Source organism: Macaca fascicularis, chromosome 9, assembly GCF_037993035.2.
Source record: "Macaca fascicularis isolate 582-1 chromosome 9, T2T-MFA8v1.1".
In the NCBI taxonomy this organism is placed as follows: domain Eukaryota; kingdom Metazoa; phylum Chordata; class Mammalia; order Primates; family Cercopithecidae; genus Macaca; species Macaca fascicularis.
In genome coordinates, this window is record NC_088383.1 from 33,521,864 (window position 1) to 33,542,541 (window position 20,678).

The following is a 20,678-nucleotide window of genomic DNA, read 5'->3' on the forward strand; positions in this document are numbered from 1 at the left end:
ATTGAGATGCAATGAACATACTTTATGTGTGAGATGTACATGAATTCTGGAGGACTAGGGGTGGAATGCTATGATCTGAATGTATGTTTTTCCCTAAAATTCATATATTGGAGCCTAAGACCCAATGCGATGGTATTAAGAGGTGGGGCCTTTGGGACATGATTAAGTCACAAGGACTCTACCCTTATAAATGGGATTAGTACCCTCCTAAAAGAGGTAGAAGGGAAGTCCTAGTCCCTTTTGTCTTGCAACCATGTAAGGACACAGCTCTCATCTTTGTCACTCTTCCATATGTGTATGTAAGGACACAGATAATGCAGCATCTATGAGGAACAGGCCCTCACCTGACCTTGAAACTGCTGTTCCTTGACCTTGTACTTCTCAGTTCTAAAATACTGTGGTTAAATGATTTGACCAATATCATCACATGGTTTATAAGTAGAGTAGCCAATATTTGAATGTGAGATTTCTCTTTTCTAGGTTATTGTTTGTCTTGCTTTAGCTTTTAAACTTTGAAGTCCTTATTTATTAACATCATTCCATACTGTTTTTAGTGACTTTAATTCTTCATTCATATCATCTTCAATTCTCCAGGACTGTTTTATTTCCATCACACTTGCCTTACTCAGATTTTTCCAGGAACACATTTGAAAAAAGCAAAAAACCCAGACCCTCTCAATTATAGAAATTAGATCCATTCACAAAACATTTAGGTCAATCTCAGCTGGATGTGCAATGCTGGCTGGGTATCCTCCTACATACACTCATACCTGCCCCTGCACTAGGTGTTGGAATCCACAGACTCCTAGGATTCAACATGTTCCAAACCAAACTTACCTTTACTCTGGACCTGATTGTTTTGATATGTTCCCTTTTATTATTGTAGCAAGGTTGAACATTATGAAAAAGCACAAAGAAGAAAATAACAGTCACTAATATGCCTACAAACCAGACTCAGAATTGGCCTTTGTTAACTGTCATATTGGCTTCTAGGCTTTTGTCTGTCTGTCTGTCTGTCTATCTATCTATCTATCTATCTATCTATCTATCTATCTATCTATCAATCATCAATTTTTGTGAGTATGTGGATACTATATAACTCACAATCCTTTATCTTAACATTATAATGTTACACATAAAGCTAAAGACCCCTCCCCTCGTGTTATTTGATTACCCATCATTCTCAGTTATCTTTTTTACTTTCAGAGCTAAGCAAAATCTTATTTTTATGTACATCCTTTATTTCATAGAAATATATGGTACGTTTTTGTGTAGTTTTAAGTATATAACAGATTTACTATTTAGTAATACTAATAGTTCTTAATACTAATAGTATTTTAGTATTAGTATGACTTAGTATCTAATAGTTTTATTAGTAATATAATTATTAGTAGTATTAATAGTATAATAAATGTTATTATACTATTTTAACTTAAATAGTATATAATAAATGTTGTTATTGGTAGAATTGGATTTCCCTGCCAGATAAATTATACAATGTTTCCTGCAAACCTTTTGATTTGTATCTATTTATATATTTGTTTGTTTTTTTTTGAGTGTTTTATTTTTCAAGTTTTGTTTCCTTCCTTTCTTCTCTACCAAACTGAAACTTTACATTCCATTATTTGTTTGTCCTCAATTTTTTGTCTTAACAAATGTATTTAGTCTTATACATAATTTTTGCTATGTCTAAAGCTAATCAGTGTCTTTAGCTCCATTACAAATAAAAGAACCTTAGAAATATTTTACTTCCATTTATACTCTTAAATTGCTTTCTCACTCCAAACTAATCAAAAAAACAAAACTGTTAAAGTGTTAATAAGTTTGAATATGTGTGTTCAGCCATCATTATTTGCTTTTTTCATGCTTTCTGTATCAGTTAATAGCATGTTTAGTCATGGGTGAAAATCATCTTTCTCTTTTTTTCTTGCATTTTCATGAATACTAGTCAGGCAGAACATCTTTTATTCCTTACCTCTTTTCATTTCCTTTTCTGTTATGTTGTACCCTTTGCCCATTTTTTATTAGGTTGTCTGCTTTTTTAAAACATTCTAGGTGCTTTTATATATTAACAAAATAAGTCAGATAGCACATACTTTTAAAATCATTTTATAGTTCTATCTTTTATATGTTGGCACATATTTTTTCAATTTATTGTGGTCTTGTATGTTTCTACTTTATTTACAATTCTATGTTTCTGTTCTTACTTAGGAATGTCCCTTTAACTTCAAGGTTATATGGATATTTTTCTATGTTTTCTTTTAGCATTTGCTTATTTTTACATGCAGTTTTTAATCCATCCAGCACATGTATTTCATAAGGTATGTGATTGTTATAAATACTTTTGCTTTCTTTCATAGGGCTAGGAAATCCTATTTCCAATATCTAACTCTTAATATTGACAGAGAAACAGATTCAAACATGCTCACAACTTATCTAATGCTAATTAACTCATAAAACTGAAATATGATATGTAAAGGCCCAACATTATATAAATGATCAAAAATATAATTGTCTACAAAAACATAGGGTCAAAAAACCAAGAAAGCTTAATGAAAGACATACAGTAAGTATATCGAATAATTTAAATTCACATTTTATATAAGCATTCTTAAATTATATAAAAACGCATAATGCAATTATCATGTTTAACTAGTATCATGTTACTGATTATGAGACATGTCCTTTTTAGGTAACATAAGGAAGCAGAAATGTTAACAATCAAATTGTGAAACAGTGCTTTATTTTTCATTTATTGTAATGTACTTCAATTTTGGAGAAGCTAAATGTAAAAATACATGCGTTATTAAAAGTATAGTAATAATGTTTTTAAGACATGAACACCCAAAACAAGATGGCTCAGAAAGGTTCAAAATAAAGATTATCACCCCACCCTGTACACACAACACAAATTGAAATTGAAAGTAAATAGAAGATAGAAGTATTCCTTCACCTTAATTCTGACTTCCTCAACATCTATTTTCAGCTAAACTATGAGAGAAAGACCCCAAATTGTGTGCTAGTCACGGTGATAATCAGTATATTTAACAACACTGGTATGGCAATATATTAATAATATAACATATGAATTCAGAAATGGAAGTAATTGTATTTTATTCTCTAAAAGTAACGATTATGGTACTCCCAATCATTGTCAGTTTCAGGCTATAATAAATTCACTAGACAAAACAGACTTTAAACTAATATTACATTTATTTGGCTTCTTAACATAATAAAGAAGAGGGAATACAGAAAGCACAGTGTCTCTCTCACTGGGGCACCCAGCAGCTACCACGTACCTTGTTTCTTTTGTTCTCTTCACCTATATTGACCATGTGCATCTACTAATAAAGGAATAAAAGGGTCTATGGTACTTGATACAGAAAAGCCACATTTCCCATAAACATCTTGCCTGCCTTTAAACTGTCTCTAGAACTTCCATTGGTGTACTCCTATTGCTTGAGCTTCTAAAACACCTCTCCATTCATCTTTAATGGTATTAGGCTCCATGGTAAGTAGCATAGCATAGAGCCCCTCTTAGAGATGGTTTTATAATTTCTCAGAGTTGTTTCTGGTATAATGCATAAGATTAATAAGTGCTCTTTCCTGAATGGCCTTTTCCAAGCGGATGGCCAACTGTGGTAGTTTTATGTCAGCTTGACTAGACTCTAGTACCTGGTTGCATGGTCAAACACAAGTCTAGATGTTACTGTGAGGGTGTTTGTATTAGATATAATTAACATTTAAATCACCAGGCTTTGAGGGAAACAGCTTACCTTCCATAATGTGGGTGAACCTCAATGAGTCAGGTGAAGGTCTTGAGAGAAAAGACTGAGATCCCCAAAGAAGGAATTCTGCCTCCACAATGCCTTTGACTTAAGACTGAAATGTTGACTCCTGCCACAGTTTCCAGCCTGCCAGCCAGCCCTAAATATCCCATGAGACAGTTCCTTAAAACTTCTCTCACTCTTTCTCCCTCTCTCCTTTCTGCTTCTGGAGAACCCTCACTAATACATATTTTGGTACCAGGAATGATTCTAAAGGAACATAATTTTAAGGATGAATTTTCTGAATTGGTTCTGGGGTTTTGGGAATTAGTTCACCAATATTATTAGTTTTAAACGCAGAAATAACTCTATCTCCAGTAGTAAAGAGAGCACTGATACCGTGGCATCATATGGTAATAGGACACAAAATACCACCACTGGATACTCCTGATCAAATACTTAAAAACAGCAGGTTTCTGAGTGACCATTTATTTGATACCTTAACATATTTTTGCCAAAGTAATGAGTATAATGATATTAGCTGGTTACTCTTACTATGTTAGACAAAGTGGGGAAAGAAAAGGATGAGCTTGGAATTCAAATTTCCATCCCAAGAGCCACATAATGACCTACAACTTTCTATGACTAACCTGAAAGAAACCCTGGTCTCCTATAGCTACAGATTGCTGAAAACTAGCTCAGATTGCTGAAAACCATACCCAGAGTCTCATCCTGTGAGTGACTGAATTATAATGCAAGTTGAATTCCCACTTTTATAGGATATCTTCTGTTAAAATGAGAGCATTGATTAGGATAGAACAAAATCCTAAAAACTGGAATGAGGAAATATGGGAAGATCCTAATGAAGCTAGGGATGTTTACTTCTAAACTCTGCTGAGTCCTCCTTGCCATTAGAAGCAGGCTTTCTAGAGACTGATGTCAGCAACATGGTGGAATAGGAGGTTCCTTACTTTTCTCCCTCCCACAGATGCAGAAAATAAACATTTCTGCATGGATCAATTCTCTCTGAGAGCCAGAAAGTGGTTGAGTGACTCCTACACATTGGGAAACTGAAAAAATATCCACCTAATGGGTAGGGAAAGCAAAGACTCATGCACGAACTTCATCCTAAGCACAATGTCATACAATTGGGAAATAATCCACAATTCATAACTTCTTCCAGAGGAATGAAGGGTTTGGACCACATATAGAGTTCTGCAACATTTACAGTTTCTGCCAGAGGGTTTGGCTCTTAAATTACCTACTTCAGGGAGTGGAGGGAACTTGGAAGTCATGAGTTTGCCTAGAGAAGAGAGAGCAAAGAGATAGTTTTGAATGAGTGTGTGGGCACTTCTCGTGGCTAGTTATAGGTCCCCAGAATCTAGTTTCTTCCTGGAAGTAGTTTGTTGGCACACTCTTCCAGAAGCTGCCTGATACACACACACACACACACACACACACACACACACACACACACACACACTACCCAGAGTCACATAGATTCAACACAGTGCTTATCAATATTCCAATTACATTTTTAGAGAAACAGAAAACAAAAATTCGATTACTTCTATAGAATCACAACAGACATCACTGTTGTGATGTCTTTGTAATACAATTGTTTTAAAGCCAAAACAGTCTTTAAAAAGAAAAACAAAGTTACAGGCATCACACTTTCTGGTTTCAAATTGTATTACAGAGCGATTTTAAAATATAAAAATATTTTTTAAAAACAACTATGGTACTGGTATAAAAACAGATATATAGACTGATGGAAGAGAATAGAGGGCCCAGAAATAAACACAACCATATATGTCAACTAATTTTCACAAGGCCATCAAGAAGACACAGTGGGAGAATGGCCATCTCTTTAACAAATAGTGTTGGGAAATCTGAATACTCAAACGCAAAATAATGAAACTGGACCTTATTTTATAACATTCACAAAAAAAAAAATGGATTGAAGACCTAAACATAACACCTTTAACTATAAAACTCCTTGAAGAAAACATAAGGGAAAAACTTCTTGATATTGATCTTGGCAATAATTTTTGGATATCTAACCAAGAGCCTGAGACACAAAAGCAAAAGTATACAAGTGGAAGTATAATGAAACTAAAACTTTTCTGGACAAAGGAAACAATGCAGAAAATGAAAAGACAGCAACAGATTCAGAGAAAAAACATTTGTGAATCATATATTGTTAGATAAGCAGTTGATATTCAAAATATGTAAGGAACTCACACACTCAACAGCAAAATAACAATAATAGTCTGATAAAAATGGGAAAAGAACCTAAATAGACACTTTTTGAAATAAGACATACAAATGGTCAACAGGCATATGAAAAGATGCTCAACATCACTAATCATCAGGGAAATGCAAATAAAAACCATGAGTTATCATCACACACCTATTAGAATGGCTGTTATCAAAAAGATAACATGTTGGTGAGGTTATGGAGAAACAGAATCCTTATATACTGTATAGGTGGTGAAAAACAATAGGGAATTTCTTTAAAAAATTAAAAATAGGATTACCATATAACCCAGCAATTCCCCTTCTGGGTACATACCCAAAGGAAATGAAATAAATACCTAGTAAAGATATTTGCATCCCTGTGTCCATGCAACAGTACTCACAATAACCCCAAGATATGAAAACAACGTGTTTGTCAGTGGATGTATTGGTAAAGAAATTGTGGTGTTCTCATACAATGGAATATTATTCTTCCTTTTAAAAATGAGATACTACCATTCTCAACAACATGGATGAACCTGGAAGACATGCTAAGTGAAATAAGCCAGGCACATAAAGAAAAATACTGCACGATCTCACATATATGTTGAATCTAAAAAGTCATACTCATGGAAGTAGAAGGTGGAATGGTGGTTACCTGAGGCTGGGGGAAGGGGGAGAAATGGGGAGATGTTACAAAAGGGCACAAAATTTCAGATAGGAGTATTAATTTCTGGAGAGCTACTGTATAGCATCGTCATTATAGTTAATAAAATATTCTGTATACTTGAAAATTGCTAAGAGAGTAGACTTTATTCTTACTACAAAAATTGGTATGTGAGGTGATAATTAACTTGATTTAATCATTCTGCAATATATACATGTATCAAAACACCACTCATACCCCATAAATATATACAATAAAAAAACAGGGCTGGGCGTGGTTGCTGCTCATGCCTGTAATCCCAACACTTTGGGAGGCCGAGGCGGGCGAATCGCAAGGTCAGGAGATTGAGACCATCCTGGCTAACATGGTGAAACCCTGTCTCTACTAAAAACACAAAAAATTAGCCGGGCGTGGTGACCAGCGCCTGTAGTCCCAGCTACTCAGGAGGCTGAGGCGGGAGAATGGCGGGAACCCGGGAGGCAGAGCTTGCAGTGAGCCGACATGGCGCCACTTCACTCCAGCCTGGGCAACAGAGCGAGACTCCGTCTCTAAAAAAGAAAACAAAACAAAACAAAACAAAAAAGCTGAAGCAGCCTTTTCATTCCTTCATTCCTGTTGGAAGAGATTAATCCTGCTCTGTCCGAAGAAACTATAATTGCCTCCCTTGAGATACTTACCTTGCAAAACACTTCTGATTCTCCTCAAGACTCAACCCCACCACTCTCTTTTGCCTGTAGACCTATAATTAAGTCTCAAGTCCTACCAGCCCCCTAAAGATTAAGCACAAAGTTTCACTCATGAGAAGGTGCACTGCATTCCAAAAGAACTACATAATTTTTCTAATTTGTTTAGACAGAAATCAGGGGAATATGTTTGGGAATCAATATTGCATGTATAGGATGAAGATGAAAAGAACAAAGTTAGATCACACCAAATTTATTGATATGGTATAATTTATTTATCACTAAGCAGAGATTGTTGGTTTAATGTTGCAGCATGGAGGTTACAAAGGACTGTAACAGTCAGTTTGGTTGGCTGAAACATGGACCAAAAGGTGGCCTATACTAAGTGAAGCTGAAATGCAGAATTGCCTTGGTTTACTGAAAAGGAAGGGATTCAAAGGCCTAGGAAAATTGGAATGTTAATGTGGATTTATCATTTAAGATCTGCTAACCCAAAGAGAATAAAATACCTAGGAATCCAACTTACAAGGGATGTAAAGGACCTCTTCAAGGAGAACTACAAACCACTGCTCAGTGAAATAAAAGAGGACACAAACAAATGGAAGAACATACCATGCTCATGGATAGGAAGAATGAATATCGTGAAAATGGCCATACTGCCCAAGGTTACTTATAGATTCAATGCCATCCCCATCAAGCCACCAATGAGTTTCTTCACAGAATTGGAAAAAACTGCTTTAAAGTTCATATGGAATGAAAAAAGAGCCCGCATCTCCAAGACAATCCTAAGTCAAAAGAACAAAGCTGGAGGCATCACGCTACCTGACTTCAAACTATACTACAAGGCTACAGTAACCAAAACAGCATGGTACTGGTACCAAAACAGAGATATAGACCAATGGAACAGAACAGAGTCCTCAGAAATAATACCACATATCTACAGCCATCTGATCTTTGACAAACCTGAGAGAAACAAGAAATGGGGAAAGGATTCCCTATTTAATAAATGGTGCTGGGAAAATTGGCTAGCCATAAGTAGAAAGCTGAAACTGGATCCTTTCCTTACTCCTTATACGAAAATTAATTCAAGATGGATTAGAGACTTAAATGTTAGACCTAATACCATAAAAACCCTAGAGGAAAACCTAGGTAGTACCATTCAGGACATAGGCATGGGCAAAGACTTCATGTCTAAAACACCAAAAGCAACGGCAGCAAAAGCCAAAATTGACAAATGGGATCTCATTAAACTAAAGAGCTTCTGCACAGCAAAAGAAACTACCATCAGAGTGAACAGGCAACCTACAGAATGGGAGAAAATTTTTGCAATCTACTCATCTGACAGAGGGCTAATATCAAGAACCTACAAAACACTCAAACAAATTTACAAGAAAAAAACAACCCCATCAAAAAGTGGGCAAAGGATATGAACAGACATTTCTCAAAAGAAGACATTCATACAGCCAACAGACACATGAAAAAATGCTCATCATCACTGGCCATCAGAGAAATGCAAATCAAAACCACAATGAGATACCATCTCACACCAGTTAGAATGGCGATCATTAAAAAGTCAGGAAACAACAGGTGCTGGAGAGGATGTGGAGAAATAGGAACACTTTTACACTGTTGGTGGGATTGTAAACTAGTTCAACCATTATAGAAAACAGTATGGCGATTCCTCAAGGATCTAGAACTAGATGTACCATATGACCCAGCCATCCCATTACTGGGTATATACCCAAAGGATTATAAATCATGCTGCTATAAAGACACATGCACACGTATGTTTATTGTGGCACTATTCACAATAGCAAAGACTTGGAATCAACCCAAATGTCCATCAGTGACAGACTGGATTAAGAAAATGTGGCACATACACACCATGGAATACGATGCAGCCATAAAAAAGGATGAGTTTGTGTCCTTTGTAGGGACATGGATGCAGCTGGAAACCATCATTCTTAGCAAACTATCACAAGAACAGAAAACCAAACACCACATGTTCTCACTCATAGGTGGGAACTGAACAATGAGATCACTTGGACTCAGGAAGGGGAACATCACACACCGGGGCCTATCATGGGGAAGGGTGAGGGGGGAGGGATTGCATTGGGAGTTATACTTGATGTAAATGACGAGTTGATGGGTGCTGACGAGTTGATGGGTGCAGCACAGCAACATGGCACAAGTATACATATGTAACAAACCTGCATGTTATGCACATGTACCCTAGAACTTAAAGTATAATAATAAAAATTAAATAAATAAATAAAAATAAAAATAAAAAAATAATAATCAAATAATGTAATTAAAATAAACCAAATAATTTCATTAAATATAAATTTAATATTTGGACAATATCCTCAAAAAAAAAAAAAAAATATCTGCTAACCCATCTTGGGAGGGTCCAGAGGACATACCTTTCACCACAACTGTGAGAAATGTGAAGACAGCCCAAGCATTCTCAAACAGCCCTGTGGTTGCTCTTCTCTATTGGTCAGAAATCACACTGGATGTTGCTGCTACTGAATTGGGAATTTTAGATGCAATAGGAATAATTTGGTCTCAGAGGCCAAGTAGTGGTGTTTAAACATCTGAAACAACAGTGTTACAACAGTTACCACAATGGAAATCAGAGTCAAAGTAGAAATCAGAATAGTCTGGCTTGAGTTATCTATGGCATTGGCTAGTTGATCATTGTGTTTACTGAAGTGACATAAATGGTCAATCTGCTAAATTCCTTCTTAATCTGTATAAGCAGAAGAGTTCTAGATCAAGTGGACAAAAGTCTAATTTAAATAATAAAAACACAGTCATGGCCTCTCAGTCAATTCCCAGACTTGATCAAGTTTACAGACTCAGGACCCCTTGAAGGAAGGGTACCCTTGAGGAAGGACCCAGTATACTGCCAAAAATTTATACCTTTAATTTTTCTCCCAGCCTTCCTCAAAGGGACCTATGGCCTTTTTGCTGGGGCTACTATGCAACATATAAAAGAAAATAAGATTTTTAAAGGATTAATGGACAGTGCCTCTGAACTGACACTAATTCCAAAAGGTCAAAAATGTCATGATGGTCCACTGGAAAGGAGGCTATGGAGGGCAAGTGATCAATGGAATTTTAGCACAGATCTGTCTCACAATGGATCCAGTGGGAGCTGAACTCATCCTCTTGTCATTTCCTCAGTTCGTGAATGTATAATTGAATAAATATACTCATCAACTTGCAGAATTTTCACATTGGTTTCCTGACCTGTGGAGTAAGGACCATTATGGTAGAAGAGGCCAATTAGAAGCTACTAGAACTGCTTCTACCTAGGAAAATTGTAAACCAAAAGCAATATTACATTCCCAGAGAGATCTGGAAGATTAGTGACTTCATCAAGGACTCGAGAAATGAAGAGGTTGTGATTTCAACCACACCCTTCAACTCACCTATTTGGCCTGTTCAGAAAACAGATGGATCTCAGGGAATAACAGTGGATGATCATAAATTTAAATAGACGGTGATTCTAATTATAGATACTGTACTAAATAATGATTTCATTGCTTGAGCAAATTAACATATCCCCTGGTAATTGGTATGCAAATACTGATCTGGAAAATTGCTTTATTTTCTGCTTTCCTATAGTGAAGAAGCAGTTTTCTTTTAGCTGGAAAGTCTAACAATGCATCTTGACTGTCCTACCTTGAGGGTAAATTAGTTCTCCCCCTCTATATCATAATTTAGTTTGCCAGGAACTTGAAAGCCTTTCTGCAAGATATCATACGTGTTTGTTAAATTGATGATATGCTGACTGGACCTCTTGGGTAAAAAGTAGTCTAGATATATTAGTAAGATATTTGCATGTCAGGAGGTGGGACATGAATTCAGAAAATTTAGGGGCCTTCTACATCATGAAATTTTTAGAAGTCTAGTGGAATGGGACATGTCAAGATATTCCTTCTGAAATAAGGAAAAATTGTTGCATCTGGCCTCTCCTACCAAAAAACAGTTATAATGCCTATTTGACCTCTCTGTATATTAAGGCAACATATTCCTTATTTGGGCGTGCTACTGTGGCTCACTTACTGAGTGACCTGGAAATCTGTTAGTTTTGAGTGGGACCAAGAACAAGAGAAGGTTCTGTAACAGGTACAGGGTGCTCTTCCACTTGGAAAACATGATCCTACAGATCCAGTGGTGCTGGAAGTGACAGTAGCAGATAGGGATGCTCTTTAGAGCCCTTGGCAAGTTCCTATAGGTGAATAACAGTGCAGGCCCCTTGGAGCAAAGCCATCTCATTCTCTGCAAATAATTATCCTTTTTGCATAACAGTTCTTTGCCTGCTATTGGGTGTTAGTAGAAACTGAACACTTAACCATGGACCACCAAGTTGCCAAGCAATCTGAGCTGCCCACCATGAACTGGGTGTTATCTGACCCTCCAAATAGTTTGGCATGCAGGTAGTACTCCATCATCAAATAGAAGTGGTGTACATGAGACAGTGCTCAAGCAGGCTCTGAAGACACAAGTAAAATATATGATGTAGCCAAATACCCATGGTCTCCACTTCTGCTACATTACCTCCTCTCTCCCAGCCTACTCTCTTCAGTACCCCTTTCAGCAATATGAGGTTAAAACCAGGTACTATGAATACTCTCTTGATTTTTGGTTCTTGTGATGGTGCTTTTTTGTGTTGTTAGTTGTTAAAATTTGATGTTTCTGTAAGGGGGATCAATAGTGTAGACTTCCATCAGCCATCTTGCTCTAATCCTGCCAGGCTCTTTTCAACCACCAGATCTTGCATGAACTAATACTAATAGAATAACAACTCACTCATTACTGTGGAGAGGACACCAAGCCATTCATGACAAATTTTATCCCATAGCCAAAACACCTCCCACTGGGCACATATCCAACATTGGTGATCAAGTGTCAACATGAGATTTGGAGGGGAGACATATGCAAACCATATTACTTTTCCATTGAATTTTTGTTCAGCCACTGTTCTGGGGGTTGTAAGAGATATGATATGTTCATACTATATTTTGCTTTTTACCTAATATTTATACACTGGTCATGTTAAATGTGATTCTTTGTCCAAATGAGATATATTTCAGGGAGCCAAGTGGTATAAAATGTGTTTTTCTAAACTATTGATTGTATTTTCTGCCTTGGCTTCTTTTAGAAGAAATTTAAAAACCAAAATAGAACAACTATCTATTCCTTTACAAATTTATTTGTGAAGTGGAGGCAGAGCAAGATGGCTGAATAGAATGCTCCAGCAGTCATCCTCCTCTTCTCCCTGCAGGAATATCAAATTGAACAACTATCCATACAAGAGAGCACCTTCATAGAACCAAAAAGTCAGCTGTCTGAAGAAGGATGGGTACAAGCAAATCCAGACTGCAAAAACTAGCATAAATACCTAAACTTTGCAATGCCCAGACATTAACAAATGTCCACAGGCATCAAGAATATATAGGAAAATATAACCTCCCCAAACTGATTGAATAAGGCATCAGTAACCAGTTCTGGCAAAACAGAGATATGTGACCTTTTAGAGAATTTAAATGGCTGTTTTGAGGAAGCTGAATGATCTTCAAGATAACATAGAGAAGGAATACAGAAATTTATCAGAGAAATTTAACAAAGAGATTGAAGTAATAACTTTAGAAACACCCAGAAATTCTGGAGTTGAGAAATTCAACGGACATATACAAAAATGCATGAGTATCTTAACAGCAGAAGTGATCAAGTAGAAGAAAGGATTACTGACTCAAAGACAGGCTTTTGAAAATACAGAGAAGAAAAAAAATGGAAAAGAATGCAGTATGCTTACAAGATTGTATGGCTATTTAAATAACATTATTTAAATTTACAAGTATGTATTTAATACTTGTATTTAACATTACAAGTATAGCTATTTAAATAACATTAATTCCTTTCTTTCATCAGTATTCTGTATTTTTCCTTGTAGAGATCTTTCTCCTCCTTGGTTAAATATATTCCTAAGTATTTTATTTGTAGCTATTGTAAATGGGATTACCTTCTTGATTTGATTCTCAGCTTGTTAAGGTATACAGAAATGCCAGTAATTTTTGTGCATTGGTTTTGTATCCTGAAACTTTACTGAATTTGTTTATGAAATCTAAGAGTTTTGGAGAAGTCTTTAGGTTTTTCTAGATATTAGATCATATTATCAGTGAACAAAGATCATTTGACTTCCTGTTTTCCTATTTTGATGTCTTTTATTTTTTTCTCTTGCCTGACTGCTCTGCGTAGGACTTCCAGTATTATGTTGAATAGGAGTGGTGAAAGTGGGCATCCTTGTTCCACTTCTTAGAAGACTGCTTTTAACTTTTCTGTGTTCAGTATGATGTTGGCTGTGGGTTTGTCATATCTGTCCTTTATTATTTTGAGGTATGTTTCTTCTATACCTAGTTGATTGAAGATTTTTATCCTGAAGAAATGCTGAACTTTATCAAATACCATTTTTGCGTATGTTGAGATTATCAAAAGGGCTTTATTTTTAATTCTGTTTATGTGTTGAATCACATTTATTTATTTTCATATATTGAACCATCCTTGAATCCATGGAATAAACCCCACTTAATCATGGTATATTATATTTTGATGTGCTATTGGATTTAGTTTGCTAGCATTTTGTTGAAGATTTTTTCAACTATCATCAGCAGGGATTTGGGTCTGTAGTTTTTTGTGTGTCCCTGTTCAGCTTTGGTATTAGGGTGGCTTCATAGAATGAATTATAGAGGATTCTCTCTTTTTTATAATTTTTGGAACTGTTTCAACAGGGTTGGTACCAGTTCCCCTTTGCACATTTGGTAGAATTTGGCTGTCAATCCATCTAGTTCTGTGGTTTTATTTTTTTAACTGGGAGATTTTTATTACTAGTTCAATCTTACTACTCCTTATTGGTCTGTTCAGGATTTCTGTTTCTTCCTGCTTCAATCATGGAAAGTTGTATGTTTCCAGAAATTTATCCATTTCCTCTAGGTTTTTCTCTTTTTGAGTGTATAGTTATTCATGTACTCTGATAATCTTTTTAAATTTCTGTGGTATCAGTTCTTATGTCTCCTTTTTCATATCTGATTATGTTTACTTGGATTTTTTTTCTTGGTTAATCTAGATAGTGATATATCAATTTTTAAAACTCTTTTCAGGGAACCGAGTTTTCATTTTGTTGATCCATTGTATTATTATTCTTTCTTTTTAAAATTATACTTTAAGTTCTGGGATACATGTGCAGAATGTGCAGGTTTGTTACACAGGTATACATGTGCCATGGTGGTTTGCTGCACCCATCAACCCGTCATCTACATTAGGTATTTCCCTAATGATTTCCCTCCCTGAGCCCCCCAGTCCTCAACAGGTCCCAGTGTGTGATGTTCCCCTCCCTGTGTTCATGTTTTCTCATTGTTCAACTCCCACTTATGATGAGAACATGCAGTGTTTGTTTTTCTGCTCCTATGTTAGTTTGCTGAGAATGATGGTTTCCAGCTTCATCCATGTACCTGCAAAGGACATGAACTCATCCTTTTTATGGCTGCATAGTATTCCATGGTATATATGTGCCACATTTTATTTTATCCGGTCTATCATTGATGGGCATTTGGGTTTGTTCCTAGTCTTTGCTATTGTGAACAGTGCTGCAGTAAACATACATGTGCATGTGTCTTTACAGTAGAATGATTTATAATCCTTTGGCTATGTACCCAGTAATGGGATTGCTGGATCAAATGGTATTTCTGGTTCTAGATCCTTGAGGAATCACCACCCTGTCTTCCAGACTGGTTGAACTAATTTACATTGTATTATTTTTAAGTCTCAGTTCATTTAGTTCTGCTCTTATCTTTGTTATTTCTTTCCTTCTGCTAGTTTTAGGTTTGGTTTGTTCTTGTGTTTCTACATCCTTCAGGAGCAGAGTAGGGTTGTTAACTTGTGATATTTATTTTTATTTGATGTAGGCATTTAACGTTAAAAACCTCTGTCTTAGCACTGCTTTTGCTGTATTCAAGAGGTTTTGGTATATTGTATCTCCATTTTCACTTGTTTCAGACAATTTTTAAATTTCCGTCTTAATTTCATTATTGACCCAAATATCATTCAGGAGCATGTTGTTTAATTTCCATGTATTTGTATAGTTTCAAGAATTCCTCTTGAAATTGATTTCTAGTTTTATTCCTTTTGGTCTGAGAAGATACTTGATAAGATTTTGATTTTATAAAATTTATCAAGATTTGTTTTGTGGCCTATTATATGGTCTGTCTTGGAGAATGTTCCATGTGCTGATGAGAAGAATGTGTATTCTGAAGATCTTGGGTAGAATTTACTATAGACGCCCATTAAGTTTATTTGTTTTAGCATGTCATTTAAGTCTATTGTTTCTCTGTTGACTTTTTGTCTCAAAATCTTTTAAGTATTATCAGTGGTCTATTGAAGTCCCACTATTATTGTTTTGCTATCTTATTTCTTATGTGTAGTAGTAATAGTTTTATGACTCTACGAGCTCCAGTGTTTGGTACATATAAATTTAGGATTGTAATATCTGCTTGTTGAATTGATCTTTTTATCATTATATAGTTACCATCGTTGTCTTTTTTCTTTTTACAGTTGTTGCTTTTAAGTATTTTGTCTGATATAAGAATAGCTACTCTTGCTCACTTTTGGTTTCCAGTTGTGTACAATACCTTTTTAATCCCTTTTCCTTGAGTTTATATGAATCCTTCTGTGTTAGATGAGTCTACTGAATACAGCAGAGATTTGGGTTGTGATTTTTTTATCCATTCTGCCATTATGAATATTTTAAGTGGATCATTTAGGCCATTTACATTCAATGTTAATATTAAGATGTGAGGTACTATTTTCTTCATCATGTTAAGTGTTACCTAATTTTTTTAACTGTGTTTTTATTTTATAGGTCCTGTGAGTTTTAAGCTTTCAAGAAATTATATTTTGGTACCTATTGGGCTTTTGTTTCAAGGTTTAGAATTCTTTTAGTATTTCTTGTAGTGCTGCTTTGGTAGTGACAAATTTCCTCAGCATTTGTCTGAAAATGACTTTATTTCTTCTTCATTTATAAAACTTAGTTTTGCAGAATACAAAATTCTTGGCTGACAGTTATTCTGTTTAAGGAGGTTGAAACTTACTTTTGCAGGATACAATATTCTTGGCTGACAGTTATTCTGTTTAAGGAGGTTTAAGAGTGTTCCCCAATCCAATATGACTAATATGGTTACTGCTGAGAAATCTGCTGTTAGTCTGATAGTTTTTTTCTTTTTAGGTTACCTGATGCTTTTGTCTTACTGCTTTTAGAATTCTTTCTAACTGCCCAGTGAAGTTGCCACATTCCAGGGTGCTGTTGCGGCATGTCTGCAAGGTGATGTGACCTGTCCTCAAGTTTTCCAGCAGTGGATACCAGCACCAGCTTTAATGGGGATGGCACGAGAGTGACATACACTCTGTGAAAGTTCTTGGTTATTGGTAGCCTCAGTGTGTTGGCTTTTTTGAACACCAGTTAAGAGTAGTAATGAACTGGTCCCACAGACAGAATAAGGACCTCCTGGTAGCAGAGTGGTGCAGGCAGTAGTGATAGCTGAGATCATGCAGCTATTTTCTCCTTCCTAGGTGCAGTGCTATTCTACCAGGAGATACTGTAGTGGATTGTGTTGGTTGGCCTCCAGCCAGATGGCGGCACTTCCAACTGTGGGAGTAGCAGTGGGATTTCTGCTTGCCTTATGTTGTCTAGGGTGAGGTACTCTGGTTTCATAGGGCAATGGGCAGGGCCATGTAGGTTTCAAGAGATTCTATCCTTTGTGTTAAGCCAGGGTAGGTGACAGGGCAAAGCCAGGTGGAAACTGGGTCTGCTGGGTTTGTACTCTGAGTCTCCTTGTGCAGAGCAAGCAGCAACCCCAGTGGGTGTTGAGGGATGGGAGTGGGTCTCAGGCCACTGGGTTGTATGTACCATAGGGGAGCATTGCTGCTTCTGCTATGCAGAAGAGTTTGTGCACGGAGTGGGGAGTAGCAGGCAGTGGTAAGCCCCACATAGTTCCCACTCATTTGGTGAGGCAGATCCACTCCCACAGTGTTCCACTGGCAGCAGAAAGCTGAGTTCCAGTCAGTCTATAATCAGAACTCACAGCTACTGGGAGTCATAAGTTTTCCACAGGGAAATCGCAACCATGGCTTTTAGGCCACACTCCTCCCTGTTCACTGCAAAGCCAGACACCCAGCTCCTGCATCCACAGTTACTACACTCAGGACTCCTGTACTCAAAGTCTGCTTTCCACTCTCCCCAACCATGGCCCTAGCCAAGAGAGTTTGTCTTATATTGTGAAACCCTGTTGGGAGCTTCTTTCAACCTGTGACCAACACCTGAACTTTTTGGCTATCCTCTGCAGGGTCCCCTGTTAAGATCAGTAAGGAATGGCTGCCCTTGGTCTGCACTGGAATCTGGGAGTGCATGCAAGGATCTTCCCACTGCTGCTCCTACTTTTATATTCCATTACCCTCCCCAAGTCAGTTCCTGCACTGGGTGAGATTAGGGCCTTCCCTGGTGATGTGGACTTTGAGGATCCCTGGTGGGGGTGTGTATGCCAGAGGCAAACTTCCCACCTCTTACATTCTGGGGACTTGGAGCCCTTCACCTGACTCACAGTGTAGGCTGCAGCCTTTTGTTTCCTTCAAAGAGTCCATAGATTCTTTTGGTTTTCCTGTTCAGGTTCGGCATCACTTCTTGAAAAAAAAGTTCACAGTGTCAGTCTCATTATCCCATCTTCTCTTGATCTCCAGGGTTTCTGCTGAGAAATCAACTGAAAGTTGTATTAAGACTTCATTAATTTTGATATGTTTCTTTTCTCTTGCTACTTTTAATATTCTGTCCTTAACTTTTTAATTGGATTATGATGTGGCTTGATGATGACATTTTGGCTTGAATTTGACTGGTGACCTGAGCTTCCTATACCTGGATGCTGTTTTCTGTCTCCATGTTTGGGATAATTTCAGTCATTATTTCCTTAAATATGATTGCTAGGCCTTTTCCTCTCTTCTGTCATTTCACAACTCCTATTATGCTGAGGTTAGCTTATTTGATGTTGTCTCATAGTTCTGATAGGCCTTGTTCATTGTTTTTCATTCACTTTTCTTTTTGCTCCTCTAATTGTATAATTTCATATGTTCTGTCTTTGAGTTCACTGATTTTTTTTCCTGTTTAAATCTGCTGTTAAGCTTTCTTTGAATTTTTTTTTCAGTTGGAATCATTTTTAATATTTAAATACAAAAAGTGAGCACTGACTTCTGTTTTTTTAGACACACACACAGGTCTAACAACCAAACTCTGCAGGGGAAATGAATTCCTGATCTGTCTTCCAGTCCCCATTCTGTGGCTGAAGCTGCAGCCAGCCTCCCTCCTCTCATACCTAGGGATTCATAGTGGCCACTTTACACTACAGGTGTAATGCATTTTGTCTTTCACATTGCGTGCATGTCCCTCCCCAACAGCTCCATTCTTTAAAAAAAAAATTTAAAAATATAAAAGGCAGTCGTTAATGGTCAGGGGCACATCCCTCCCACTGGCATCAGTCCCTGCCCACAAGGGGAAAGTGACATCTTCCAGTTAGGAGCAATTTGGTGAAAGGAGTGGGGTGGCCAGAGCAGGAATAACCATCTGCATGGCTGCACTCTGGTATCAGAGTGAAGACAGAAGTAAGGATAGTGTGGAGGGCACAGTTGCAAGTTGAGTCTTCTCATGAGACAATGTGGGGAGAATTCTCCCCACTAGGTTTCGATAGATCAATGTGCCAAAGTTAAAAAAAAAAATCCAAATAATCAGCAGTTCAAACACTTGAATTTCAAACTTATCCCACCGAGACAGCTCAAACAGCAGTAACTTCTCAGTCTCAAAGACAATGGGAAGAACCAGGATCATAAAGGAAGTGGTCCCAATCCACAAGGCTGCCCTGGAAAACCTGTGCATTTTTTGAGCCACAAAGAGGGAAAGATCAAAAGTGGCTCCGGCTGCGGACTGGACCCTCTCCGGAAACATCTCCGTCAGGTCCCATAGTCTCTCCAACAGCGTCTCATCTAGCTCCTCATCGTCGTCCTCCTCCAGCTCCTCCTCAGGCTTCTCCGCGTCGCCTTTCAGGAGCAATTCTTCCGGGGAATGGGGTTCCCGGGCACCGGCAGCAGCAACGGCGGCAGCCATGACTGTAGGGGCGCTTTCTTTGAATTTTTTAGTTCAATTTACATATTTATTTTGAGAGTTTCTCTTTGGTCTTAAAAAATTGTTTCTATTTCTTGGTTAAATTTCTAACTTTGTTCCTGAATTGTTTTCCAAGTTTCATTTAGTTTTCTATCTGTATTTTTTTGTAATTCTTTTAACTTTTAAAATAAGATTATTCTGAATTATTTGTCAATCATTTTATAGATCTTCAGTTTTTCTGAATCCATTACTGAAAGTTTTTTGCTCTTTTTTGGTGGTGTCATATTTTCCTGAGTTTTTACAAGTCTTGCATTTTTATGTTGATGTCTGCACATTGAGCTTTTGCAGGTGTTTTTGACAGTGTTAGGCCTTTACTGCTTAATATTAGAACTTAATCACTGGTCTGCTCTTGCTTCTCAGTCTGGGCAAGACTTAGAGTGAGAACTGGAAATTAAATGGTGCACTGGAAATAAATCACTGCCCTGTTGTTTTCCAGTCTGTGGAAGACTTATAGTGAGCCCTGTAACTTCAACACTGCTTCAGAACTATGTTGCTGCCCTGCCATTGTTCTTCAGTTACAAAAACTATTAATAGAAATAGTTTGTATTTTTAAGTGAGCACCAGAACTTAAATGCCAAACATGTAGATGTTTCCAGGTCAGGAGAAGGCTTCACATGAATATGTGGACTTTGTGGGAAATCCAGCCAGGAATTTGGTCCTTCCTGTGTATTGTGTCTTCTTCAGGACTGTGGGCCATCCACTTTACTCAATGTGATATCTTCACTAATTGGAGCACAGAACGCCTACAAAGATTCACATGCCAGTCAATGTAATTAGAACCTTCCCTTTTTGACCACAGTTCATCCCAGGTGGTTCAGTCCTCCCAGCAATTTAAATGTTCCATGAGACAAGACTGGAGTGAGCTTCCTGTGAAGATTCTATAACCAGCTGGGAGATTGAACATTCACCTCCAATTTCCTCCTCCCACCCTGGGAACCATGTGTCTAGGGAAATTCTGTGAGTGGTGTTAGGTCTGCTTTAAAGTGATTATTCATCTTACCAGTATCAGGTTTTCTTGATTCTGTGTCTCCTAGAAGTTTCTCCACTTCTCCCTTGAA

General features: G+C 37.2%; 2 protein-coding genes across 2 annotated transcripts in view; one reads left to right on the forward strand and one right to left on the reverse strand.

Annotated features, from left to right (window-relative positions):
- Positions 1 to 20,678, forward strand: part of CCDC7 (coiled-coil domain containing 7) — a 433,255-nt gene that overhangs the window by 325,265 nt on the left and 87,312 nt on the right. The gene's annotated exons all lie outside the window — the stretch shown is intronic.
- On the reverse strand, positions 18,599 to 19,567 carry LOC102146739 (mitochondrial import receptor subunit TOM22 homolog). The gene has a single exon (XM_045399806.3). The coding sequence runs from the start codon at positions 19,561 to 19,563 to the stop codon at positions 19,048 to 19,050; it is 516 nt and encodes a 171-aa protein (XP_045255741.2). The 5' UTR covers positions 19,564 to 19,567; the 3' UTR covers positions 18,599 to 19,047.